The sequence below is a fragment of the Schistocerca serialis genome, chromosome 4 (genome assembly GCF_023864345.2).
Source record: "Schistocerca serialis cubense isolate TAMUIC-IGC-003099 chromosome 4, iqSchSeri2.2, whole genome shotgun sequence".
Lineage (NCBI taxonomy): Eukaryota > Metazoa > Arthropoda > Insecta > Orthoptera > Acrididae > Schistocerca > Schistocerca serialis.
Genome location: NC_064641.1, coordinates 107,991,103 through 108,004,673, shown reverse-complemented (window position 1 = coordinate 108,004,673; position 13,571 = coordinate 107,991,103). Strand labels below are relative to the sequence as shown.

The 13,571-nt window shown below is 41.3% G+C and overlaps 1 protein-coding gene across 1 annotated transcript in view; it reads left to right on the top strand.

Moving 5' to 3' along the window:
- Positions 1 to 13,571, top strand: part of LOC126473217 (uncharacterized) — a 154,738-nt gene that overhangs the window by 90,454 nt on the left and 50,713 nt on the right. Inside the window, exon 10 of the mRNA XM_050100128.1 lies at positions 11,882 to 12,094. Within this exon, the coding sequence (XP_049956085.1) occupies positions 11,882 to 12,094 (213 nt within the window). The remainder of the gene's footprint in view (positions 1 to 11,881; positions 12,095 to 13,571) is intronic.

Here is a 13,571-nt window from a genome sequence, read left to right as displayed (position 1 = left end):
TCCACAGTACAAATAGCCTATTCTTTAAGCTCAAGACTTCGTACATCATGTGCTCTCCCACCGCCTCCAACTCTCTTCTCAAATGACCCAGTCTCTGAGAAGTATTGGTGGAACCATACAATTTCTTGAACAAGGGGACGTACAAATAAATTGGAGAATATACACTGTTGGCCATTAAAATTGCTACACCACGAAGATGACGTGCTACAGACGCGAAATTTAACCGACAGGAAGAAGATGCTTTGATGTGCAAATGATAGGCTTTTCAGAGCATTCACACAAGGCTGGAGCCGGTGGCGACACCTACAACGTGCTGACATGAGGAAAGTTTCCAACCGATTTCTCATACACAAACAGCAGTTGACTATCGTTGCCTGGTGAAATGTTGTTGTGATGCCTCGTGTAAGGAGGAGAAATGCGTACCATCACGTTTCCGACTTGTATAAAGGTCGGATCGTAGTCTATCGCGATTGCGGTTTGTCGTATCGCGACATTGCTGCTCGCGTTGGTCGAGATCCAATGACTGTTAGCAGAATATGGAATCGGTGGGTTCAGGAGGGTAATACGGAACGCCGTGTGGATCCCAACGGCCTCGAATCCCTAACAGTCGAGATGACAGGCATCTTACCCGCATGGCTGTAACGGATCGTACAGCCACGTCTCGATCCCTGAGTCAACAGATGGGGACGTTTGCAAGACAACAACCATCTGCACCAACAGTTCGACGACGTTTGCAGCAGCATGGACTATCAGCTCGGAGACCGTGGCTGCGGTTACCCTTGATTCTGCATCACAGACAAGAGCGGCTGCGATGGTGTACTCAATGACGAACCTGGGTGCACGAATGGCAAAATGTCATTTTTTTTTTCGGATGAATCCAGGTTCTGTTTACAGCATCATGTTGGTCAAATCCGTGTTTTGCGACATCGCGGTGAACGCACATTGGAATCGTGTATTCGGTCATCGCCATACTGACGTTATCACCCGGTGTGATGGTATGGGGTGCCATTGGTTACACGTCTCGCACCTCTTGTTCGCATTGACGGCACTTTGAACAGTGGACGTTACATTTCAGATGTGTTACGACCCGTGGCTCTACCCTTCATTCGATGCCTGCGAAACCCTACATTTCAGCAGGATAATGCACAACCGCATGTTGCAGGTCCTGTGCGGGCCTTTCTGGATACAGAAAATGTTCGACTGCTGCCCTGGCCAGCACATTCTCCAGATCTCTCACCAATTGAAAAACGTCTGGCCAATGGTGGCCGAGCAACTGGCTCTTCACTATACGCCAGTTACTACTCTTGATGAACTGTGGTATCGTGTTGAAGCCGCATGGGCAGCTGCACCTGTACACGCCATCCAAGCTCTGTTTGACTCAATGCCCAAGCGTATCAAGCCCGTTCTACGGCGTTCTACGGATCGGAGCGTGGAATGTCAGATCCCTTAATCGGGCAGGTAGGTTAGAAAATTTAAAAAGGGAAATGGATAGGTTGAAGTTAGATATAGTGGGAATTAGTGAAGTTCGGTGGCAGGAGGAACAAGACTTCTGGTCAGGTGACTACAGGGTTATAAACACAAAATCAAATAGGGGTAATGCAGGAGTAGGTTTAATAATGAATAGGAAAATAGGAATGCGGGTAAGCTACTACAAACAGCATAGTGAACGCATTATTGTGGCCAAGATAGATACGAAGCCCACGCCTACTACAGCAGTACAAGTTTATATGCCAACTAGCTCTGCAGATGACGAAGAAATTGAAGAAATGTATGATGAAATAAAAGAAATTATTCAGATTGTGAAGGGAGACGAAAATTTAATAGTCATGGGTGACTGGAATTCGAGTGTAGGAAAAGGGAGAGAAGGAAACGTAGTAGGTGAATATGGATTGGGGGACAGAAATGAAAGAGGAAGCCGCCTGGTCGAATTTTGCACAGAGCACAACATAATCATAACTAACACTTGGTTTAAGAATCATGAAAGAAGATTGTATACATGGAAGAACCCTGGAGATACTAAAAGGTATCAGATAGATTATATAATGGTAAGACAGAGATTTAGGAACCAGGTTTTAAATTGTAAGACATTTCCAGGGGCAGATGTGGACTCTGACCACAATCTATTGGTTATGACTTGTAGATTAAAACTGAAGAAACTGCAAAAAGGTGGGAATTTAAGGAGATGGGACCTGGATAAACTAAAAGAACCAGAGGTTGTACAGAGATTCAGGGAGAGCATAAGGGAGCAATTGACAGGAATGGGGGAAAGAAATACAGTAGAAGAAGAATGGGTAGCTTTGAGGGATGAAGTAGTGAAGGCAGCAGAGGATCAAGTAGGTAAAAAGACTAGGGCTAGTAGAAATCCTTGGGTAACAGAAGAAATATTGAATTTAATTGATGAAAGGAGAAAATATAAAAATGCAGTAAGTGAAACAGGCAAAAAGGAATACAAACGTCTCAAAAATGAGATCGACAGGAAGTGCAAAATGGCTAAGCAGGGATGGCTAGAGGACAAATGTAAGGATGTAGAGGCCTATCTCACTAGGGGTAAGATAGATACCGCCTACAGGAAAATTAAAGAGACCTTTGGAGATAAGAGAACGACTTGTATGAATATCAAGAGCTCAGATGGAAACCCAGTTCTAAGCAAAGAAGGGAAAGCAGAAAGGTGGAAGGAGTATATAGAGGGTCTATACAAGGGCGATGTACTTGAGGACAATATTATGGAAATGGAAGAGGATGTAGATGAAGATGAAATGGGAGATATGATACTGCGTGAAGAGTTTGACAGAGCACTGAAAGACCTGAGTCGAAACAAGGCCCCCGGAGTAGACAATATTCCATTGGAACTACTGACGGCCGTGGGAGAGCCAGTCCTGACAAAACTCTACCATCTGGTGAGCAAGATGTATGAAACAGGCGAAATACCCTCAGACTTCAAGAAGAATATAATAATTCCAATCCCAAAGAAAGCAGGTGTTGACAGATGTGAAAATTACCGAACTATCAGCTTAATAAGCCACAGCTGCAAAATACTAACACGAATTCTTTACAGGCGAATGGAAAAACTAGTAGAAGCCAACCTCGGGGAAGATCAGTTTGGATTCCGTAGAAACACTGGAACACGTGAGGCAATACTGACCTTACGACTTATCTTAGAAGAAAGATTAAGGAAAGGCAAACCTACGTTTCTAGCATTTGTAGACTTAGAGAAAGCTTTTGACAATGTTGACTGGAATACTCTCTTTCAAATTCTAAAGGTGGCAGGGGTAAAATACAGGGAGCGAAAGGCTATTTACAATTTGTACAGAAACCAGATGGCAGTTATAAGAGTCGAGGGACATGAAAGGGAAGCAGTGGTTGGGAAGGGAGTAAGACAGGGTTGTAGCCTCTCCCCGATGTTATTCAATCTGTATATTGAGCAAGCAGTAAAGGAAACAAAAGAAAAATTCGGAGTAGGTATTAAAATTCATGGAGAAGAAATAAAAACTTTGAGGTTCGCCGATGACATTGTAATTCTGTCAGAGACAGCAAAGGACTTGGAAGAGCAGTTGAATGGAATGGACAGTGTCTTGAAAGGAGGATATAAGATGAACATCAACAAAAGCAAAACAAGGATAATGGAATGTAGTTTAATTAAGTCGGGTGATGCTGAGGGAATTAGATTAGGAAATGAGGCACTTAAAGCAGTAAAGGAGTTTTGCTATTTGGGGGGCAAAATAACTGATGATGGTCGAAGTAGAGAGGATATAAAATGTAGGCTGGCAATGGCAAGGAAAGCGTTTCTGAAGAAGAGAAATTTGTTAACATCCAGTATTGATTTAAGTGTCAGGAAGTCATTTCTGAAAGTATTCGTATGGAGTGTAGCCATGTATGGAAGTGAAACATGGACGATAAATAGTTTGGACAAGAAGAGAATAGAAGCTTTCGAAATGTGGTGCTACAGAAGAATGCTGAAGATTAGATGGGTAGATCACATAACTAATGAGGAAGTATTGAATAGGATTGGGGAGAAGAGAAGTTTGTGGCACAACTTGACCAGAAGAAGGGATCGGTTGGTAGGACATGTTCTGAGGCATCAAGGGATCACCAATTTAGTATTGGAGGGCAGCGTGGAGGGTAAAAATCGTAGAGGGAGACCAAGAGATGAATACACTAAGCAGATTCAGAAGGATGTAGGTTGCAGTAGGTACTGGGAGATGAAAAAGCTTGCACAGGATAGAGTAGCATGGAGAGCTGCATCAAACCAGTCTCAGGACTGAAGACCACAACAACAACAACATCAAGCCCGTTATTACAGTCAGAGGTGGTTGTTCTGGGTACTGATTTCTCAGGTTCTATGCACCCAAATTGCGTGAAAATGTAATCACATGTCAGTTCTAGTATAATATATTTGTCCAATGAATATCCGTTTATCATTGGCACTTTTTCTTGGTGTAGCAATTTTAATGGCCAGTAGTGTACTTTATACTCAGAATTTCAGAGAACATTCTCAGTTTCACATGAATAAAGCGAGTCTTAGAATATACTTCACCCACGAAAGTTCTCAGTGTGAGTAAAAGGGTGGGGGAAATTGCTCAAAACAAAAAAATTCTCCAATTTTATACAAATGAAACCAGATCATTTTCACACAAGCAGTGAACATTCTCTGTTTTTTGAAGTGAGCTCTGCAGCATACTTCAGGCTGAGTAAGTTGTCTTGTGGTTAAGTGTTAACAAGTACGTTTAGTGAAAATGAGAGAATTTATAGTTCTTGAAAGGCAAAAAAAGATACAAGTAGCATGAAGGACGACAAGAGAAAAGAAACTGTAGAAATTTAAAAAATGGAAAATCCGGGATGGAATGTAACAGTATCATGAAAAGGAAAGTTGCTACTCACCATAGAGCAGCGTGTGGCTTCAGTTTTCAGAGATTACAGTTGTGTGTGTGAGATGCATTTTGTGTATGTGTGTGTGTGTGTGTGTGTGTGTGTGTGTGTGTGTGTGTGTGTGTGTCTGTCTGTCTGTCTGTCTGTCAGTTGTCTAATTTTGGTGGCGTTACTGGCCAAAAGCTTATTTGTGACAGTCTTTTTGTTGTGCCTGTCTGCAACTCAGCGCCTCCGCTGTATGCTGAGTAGTAACTATCCTTTTCATAATATTGTTGTTGTAGAAGTTTATGTAGATTTAACAGTGAAAACATTACTTGGTGGCGAATCACTTTCTTCCTGAAAATCACGAAAGAAGAGGAAGCACGCTTTCCAACAAATGTAGAATAAAAGCATTTTTGGGCTATTTAGCAGAGCCAGGCTTTCAGACTGGTATGGGAGAAGACTGTAGACAGTGGTATCATTGACATTTTCATTTGTCTTGCGGCAGGTTAACAGAAAAGCACCATTGTGGATCCGATTTCCGAGAAATGTAAATGAACTAGAAACATGAAACATCAAAAGTTGAGTGGCAATCTAGATATCGGTTTCCATGTGCGGTGGAGTCCCTCGATTGCATGTGCATACTGAAAAAGAAACCTTCTGCACATGGAGACGTAACCATAAATCGGAAGTACTTTCCTTCTATAAACATAGAGGTGACATGTGATTACGGTGAAATATTTACCAGTGTTGGTGCTTGGTGGCATGGGTCTGTACAAGATGCTAGGATATGGAGAAAGATGTACATGTGGTACAAACAGAAGAAGTCATTGATGTAATTTGTCAACTGTTCCACTTTACCAAAAATTGGTTCAAGGGTATGCTGAAGGCATTTGCCATATATTACAGTAAATAAGCGCACAAATTGTTTAACCAGTAGCATTTCAAAATGCAACAGTATTTACCAGATAATACAGTAAATCAAATTCAGATCCACATTCATTCTCAAACAAACATTCAAAATCCACAGATCCATCCAGAATTTTGGGTTCACCTCCATTAATAGAAAGATACGCATAGATTTCTTCCTCTGAAGTATCAGTACCAGAAGCTTCAACTTTTGTAACTTCAGCACATAAAACATCATTACTATCTTCCTTCAAAAATAATTCACCAATATCCGATGATACACACACAAATTAATCAACAACTGATGAGACTAATGCTATGCCACCTTTATTAACCTCCTTAACAACTTTCGCCATCACAGTATTATCTGAAACATCATCACCTTCATCACTATAATCATTACTGCTGGGTCTTACCTCATTAGAATTTTCTATACCATCTATCTCCACCAAATTCAGCTCCACCTCAGCCTCCTTTTGGCACATAGAATCTTTCATTGTATTAACATTCATGCACTCTTTCCTCTCACTTTTACGTAACAAATCATTTAGCCCTAAATCGTCATCACCTTTATTGTTATCCTTCATTATGTTAGGATTACACCTTTTACATAAGATCTGATTTCAAAATTTACGTATTTGATTCTCGTCTCTCACTAATTTCATTTCATAATTCTGATGCACCTATCACATTTCCATCTACTTGCGTCCTATTCATCGCCAGTTTATTTTGCCATCTCCGGACCTGAGATGCGGCGAAACTTAGTTTCCCGATCTCCCATTACGCTGGTTCATTTCACCAGGTGCTGGTCCCACAAATCTACGTTCTTGGTGTCGGTCCCTGTCGCAAAAATATCCGTTCCCATTACCCCTTTGAAATTTATCATTGGATGTGTTCCTGTTACTGTTTTCCTTATCAAAATTGCTGTTTGTGTTCCTTTGGTTACTTCCCGGATGTCTTTCATTGTAGTTACTAAGACTGTAGTTATGATTTCCACTCTGAAAACTATTTGTCTGCTTACTTTGCGTTTAAATTTCAATACCCGTTCTAATTTTTCTACAAAGTCCAAAAATTTGTCTGTTGAGTTGCTAGGACTGTGCGCTAGATTCCACTGCAAATTTTCCAGTAACCGCCTTTTCAACATCATAATTTCAGTCAGCATTCCCATTGAACGTTTCACATGCATTAATCTCACAAGTTCACGTTTACAAAATTCTCGCATCAACCCATTCCCGTATTTAAATGTTGGCCCATTCAGGAACTCATTTTGGAGTCACATTTGCTTCGCTTCACTCCAGAACTTGTTCAGGAAACTTTCAAATATTTCGTATGTAGTGAACATATCACTGTGTATATTTGCCCATGATTGCGGCTCACCTTCCAAATGTCTTTTCACGAATTTTATCTTCGCCTCATCGGACATTTCCCTTATTCGGATCCCAATCCTCTTTGTCATTTGCATTAATTGCGACATTGTGTCTCCCCCAAATTCATCTCCCTTGCCTGATTTCAGACTATTTACCCTACTAAATTCACTGCCAATCACGCGCTCCCTCTCTGACTTCGGGATAAGCGGCTCACTAGTATTTTCGGACCCACACAAACTGGCAGACTGCGTAATATTAGCAACGTCTATTATTGGGGATTGAACTACAGAATCATACATAATCTCGCAATCAGTGCAGGTACTTAGCTTTGTTGTGCTGGATCCTTCTCCCATGGTATTGCTGTCGATGTTGCAGTTGAAGCCGACGCTGAAGATCTCGTAGCCTCTGCTGTGATACTGCAACCACTGCTGCGCGATGAATTGCCGTTGAAGATGCCGCTACTGGTTGGAACCATGTGCTTTCAATGTTGCCTCTTCGTCTGCGCTACTTTTTTATCATCCTAACCGTTGCTAGAACTCGGCGCATACAACTGCTGCAAAATTCATAGCTCAGAGCCCCCACAAAAACTGCCTAACTGCCACAGACTTGGGACCTAGCTCACCGAATGTTGTTAACTGTGAGAATTACAATTGTAATTTCACAACTATTAAAGAAATCTAATATTCAGTCCTGAACTGAGAGTTCCTGCCTATCAAATTTCAGATAATACTTTTGGAAACACTTTGCAGACTTAAAATCCAATTCTAAAACTTTCAAGAGTTCATATTCCGCAACTATCACTTTCCAAAATCCAATACTGTTCCAACGCTTTGCAAGTTTCTTATCCCTCAAATAACACTTCCCATCCTGGACGAGCCCCCAATTGCGAGCTAACATCCCAAAGATGTTCGGGCTCACATGCGGCTCCTCTTTGTTGAAATGTCTTGGCTCAAACTCGTCTAGGGGTTGAACTGCATATGTCACATTACATGCCCTAAATTAGACACTTGTGACGCTTTGGTTAAATTGTCTGGCTAATGGCAAGTTTGCGAAATTGTATGAAACATATAAAGTTAATATAACATATAATAACAGTAATAATAATATTGGTAACTAAATTAATGACCCATAAATGATGTAGGCCATACAGTTGCGATTTGGTTAGAATAATGTTTATTCAGAAAGCAAACTAATAATGAAAGTGGTCGTATTTAGAGTTACTGTTACACTCAAGCGTATATCCATTTGACACAGTTCGATCATTCACAAATTCATTGCGAAATATAAGTCCAGTACTCCACCTTGTTATCTACACGTTAACTTAGAGTTCACACCAGGTGTGCGGCTGCTCACCGCTCAGAGACTAGGTCCCGTGACGCCACACAACGTGAAATTTTCTAAGTCGTTTCACTTCCTAGCTACCTAAAGACTGACTGTCCGCTTTCGCATCTACAGCAGCATTGTCCACTTTGGTGTCTCCAGCCAAACTGTCCACTTTGCCCGTCTCCGTCCACGTCTCCCGGGTGCCGAACATTGTCGCTCAACTGACTAGTGCAGCTCCCTTCCCTGTAGCCGTCCGTGTGATTGGCTACAGCTTATTCTACATTATTTTACATTTTAACATATTTAAATAATCAAAGCTTGACCTGTTTCACATTCTAAATAAAGTAACAGTAATAAAGATAATAAACGTTAAATTCTTTTACATAAAACGAATACAATTTCCTTCTTAATTTTGAATGTCATGGCCAGTAGCCGTACACCAGTGTGCTTTCTGATAAATAAATAAAGAACAAAAGTAACTATTACGCACTAAACTTTACAACAAATATTCTATTACATAATGATTCAATAAGGTCTCATTCTGTCATCATTCAATGTGTTTTGTGTGGAGGAAATGATGATCTGATGCTTAACTGAAAATACTGATAATTTAAATTTACTATATCTTTTAAACAAATAAAGTTACAGAGTTGATATTTACAGCATTTGTCATTTTAATGATGCGCTTTTGTATGAAATGCCTGTCGTTAAGATCGACCAAAGTGTTCAGATTTAGCATTCAGGTCTTTTTTACAAAACTTGTTAATTTCACTTTAACAGTGAATCCTAAAATTTTATAGGTATGGTTGATATTCAAGTTTTATTGGGGTCACCATGAAAATTTAAGAAAGACGGTAGATTAAAATTACTGTGGCTTAATTCCCAGAATTACTACAGAATTAAATAGTTTTCATAAATGTTTCCCTTTATGGTCCATCTTAGGTCCGCCATATTTAACACTGCTACGCTTCCCTGGGCACAAACAGCTCTTACGGGGTTTCCCTATGACGTAGGTTCTCGTGTGTCTCACTCGCACACTACAGCGCTTAGGCCTGATCAGCCTGGCCTCATTCAGCACAATAGACGCCTGTGAATTTCCCCATTTCCTGGTGAATCTGTGCTGTTTGTGGCGCACAGTCCTGGACGACAGGATTCATGTCACAATTCTTGGAAGGCTCTTTTCCGGCCTCATACTTAAATGAGAGCAAAATGCTCGTTAACTCACAAGCTTAATGATCACTTCGGGCTTTCGTTGTCTGACAAGCGCAGAACATGTTTCTTCTGTTCCTCTCCACAGCTTTCTGTATTAGATATTTCGCACCTAATTGTGCCCTTATGTAGCTGTTTCTGATTTTATCTTCTCTGCTGCAACATTTTACATAGCTGAGGAATGTAATTTCTGTTTATTTCAGTACCCCAAGATATTCCTTTCTTGGACTGCAACATTGTATACCACGCAAAAAGATTAGTATATCTCACTGCTTTATAAAATTTCATTTGTGTATCCTTCCGCTCTTCCCCATAGAGGATTCTTGCAGTTGTCCCATGTATTTTGTGACAGTTCTTCTTTTTCTCCTCCTCTGGTTGGCTTCATAATTTGATTCCCAAAGGAGCATTGTTGTTGTTTCCTGTTCTAATTTAATCATCTATGAGGGGGTGTTGGAAAATAAGTTTTCCTGTCGACTGTAAGCAGAGGTGTGTGATACGGGCGAAAGACGACATGGCAGATGAACGTGCATGTGCAAGACACTGATACACTCTTGGGTAGAGGTCGACCGCAATCAAGCAGATGGCACTGTTGCAGTGCCTGCGCAAAGTGGAGGCCAGCTTCTTAGTCTTTTCCTGGAGCCTTGGAGAGAAGGTGCGTTTTGGAGTTGTGGTCGAAGGCGGAAGTGAGAGCTGTTATCCGCTATGAATGGGCACGTGGAGTATCAGGCACAGAAATTCATAATCGCCTTGTTGGGGTGTATGAGTCGGGTGTGATGTCGAGACAAATGGTGTGGAGATGGTGCCAGCAATTCGGTGATGGACATCAGCTCGTGTAGGACATACCGAGACCTGGACGGGCGCTCATGGACACTAGATGCAAATGTCAGGAAGGTGGATGACATGATTAAAGCAAACCGGCGTATCACCATCGATGGAGTAGAGGCAGAACTTGGAATCAGACATGAGAGAGCTCACATGATCATCCACGACATTCTTCAATACAGAAAGGTGTCAGCACGATGGGTGCCCCGCCAACTGATCCCGACACACATGGAAAAGTGCATGGCATTCAACCTGGAACAGCTTGTGCGTTACCATGAGTCTGGCAATGACCTGTTTCGGATTGTGACAAGGGATGAAACATGGGTCCACCATTACATGCCTGAATCGAAGGCCCCATCCATGGAGCGGAAACATCTGTCATCACCTGTCCAAAAGTAGTTCAGAACCACCCCGTCTGCAGGTAAAGTGCTACTCACCATTTTCTGGGAGGCCAAAGGAGTTTTGCTGCTGGACTTCCTGGAGGATGCAACCATCAATGCTGCACGGTACTGTGCCACTCTGTCGAAACTGAAAGAGGTGATTCAGAAAAAGCGGCCTGGCCTTCTCAGTTCTGGCGTTCTGCTGTTGGATGACAATGCGAGACCACACAACGCGACGGCAACGCAAAACCATGTTGCAACTCCTGGTTGGGAGCGCCTACACCATCCGCCTTACAGTTCGGATCTCGCACCAAGTGACTTCCATCTGTTTCCTGCTTTGAATAAGACTCTCGGCGGAAGGCGCTTTGACAGCAATACTGACATCAAACAAGCTGTTCAACGCTTCTTCCGTATGCAGCGCCCTGGTTTTTTCCTGGAAAGCTTTTTGAAACTTATGAAGCAGTATGACAAATGACTCAATGTACTTGGAAAATATGTAGAAAAATAAAGATATGTCTTATCTTTAATGTGTCATTCTCTTTTTTTTCCTTTCACACACAACTCTGACCACAGTCGACAGGGGAAACTTATTTTCCAACTCCCTCATGTACATAAATATTAAAATACCGATAGTAATATACTGCATACCTGCGAAACTCCCTGTTGATGATAATGCTTTCCAGTGTCTGTGATTATCCAGGGGTTGGTATAAAACCTCTGAATCACTTGGGTCAAATTGTCATTCCTAACATTTCTTATGTATTATCTGGCATGACTTCTCCCTTTCAGCACCATCAAATGCTTTTTTGCAATCCATAAAAGCAATGTTTGTCTCTAAGTAGAATTTCTATCATATTTATCATGGACGTGTTGATTTTTGAAACATGAAATGTACAGAATTGGATGATCTGGAGTTAAATTATACCTGTAAAGAACATAGAGTAAACACTTAAGTAGTATAGGAAACTTGGAAGACTTGACAAGTATATATTGAAGTCTCAGCATTCCTGTCATTATCCATTGCAGGTGCTGACAGGTTTTGACAGGGTTCTTCTTGACGCTCCCTGCACCGGTACAGGAGTAGTTGCGAAAGACCCCAGTGTGAAGACCAGCAAAGACCAGCAGGATTTGACACGGTGCTTCACACTGCAGAGGGAGTTGCTACTGGCTGCCATTGACTGCCTCAACGCTCGCTCCCCCACTGGTGGCTACATTGTGTACTCGACTTGCTCTGTCTTGGTAAGTTAGTACAGCTGTGTGTTTGTGTCTGCGCTGCAGCACATAGCCTCAAGGTTACATTATTTTTATCGTTAGTTAGTTGGGTAATTTCGTGTTCTCCGGATCACAATTTCACTTTTTCACTATGATATGGAACAAGGCAGTTTTACAATTCTAGTACATCATTCTAAGTGGAAATACGGCACTATGTTGATGATTTAAATGATTTATTAATGTTTTTTTTTTTTTTTCATGAGTACAGTGTTTTGTACGTAATTATGTTTGATGTCTCTCTCTTTCCCTCTCTTAAAAACATCTGATTTTGCTCTGTCTCTAATGACCTAATATCCTCCTCCTTCCTGTGAGTCTATGTGTGGCATCAGCTTTTCCTGCTATTTGTTTTATATGGTCATTCCACTTAAGGTAGCTTTGAAAAGTTACTCCTAGATGTTGTATGGTTGATACTGTTTCCAGTAGAATCTCACCAATTGTGTAGTTGTACAGTGGTGGTTTTCTGTTCCCATGTATACAAGCATTGTGCTACATTTATTTGCATTCAGGATCAACTGGCAGAGCCTGTACCAGTCAACAATCCTCTGCAGGTCATTCTGCAAATCGATACTGTCTACTGACATTGCTACTTTATTATAGACAACTGCAACATCTACAAACTGTCTTAAGGAGCATCCCAAGCTTTCTGCTGGATCATTTACATACATTGTAAAAAGTAATGGTCCTGTCACTCTTCCTTGGGGTACTCTGGAAATTACCTTTACGTCTGTCGATTTTGTTCTGTAAAGAGTGACATGTTGAGTTCTGTCTGCATGGAAATCTTGAATCCAGTCACAAATCTGGTTTGATACTTGGTAAGCTCATATTTTTTCGACTAAACAGCAATGCAGGATGGTGTCAAATGCCTTCCTGGATTCAAGGAACACCACATCGACCTGAGTGCCATTGTCTACAGTGCTGTGGATCTTGTGGAAGAAGAGAGCGAGGTGAGCTTTGCAGGATCTCTGCTTGTGGACTCATGTTGATTTTTATACAGGAGATTTTTGTTCTCCAAAAAGCCATAATTCATGAGCATAAAATATGTTCTATAGTTCTACAACAGGCTGACATCAACAATGTAGGTCTATGATTGAGTGCATCTGTCTTGTGACCCGACTTGGAAATGGTAATGTCCTGCACTTTCTTTTCCAGTCACTAGGTATCCTTCATTATTCAAGTGTTCCACAATAAACTGCTGGTAGAAGGATTGGTTTGTAAAATTTTACTGTCAGTATCATTGAGTGCTTCCTCACCTTAGACTCATTTACACTCTGTTCAGCCTTTTTCTTTTTCCCCAGCTTGGTTTTGACTTGAATCTAAGCTGTCTCTGTTTATGGAGCAGTTTTCTAACACGGCTATTAAAGCCCAATGGGTCTTTCCTATCCCTTAAGACCTTGCTCGGAACGTAATTGTGTGAGGCATATTGAACGATGCTTTTGAGTTTTTT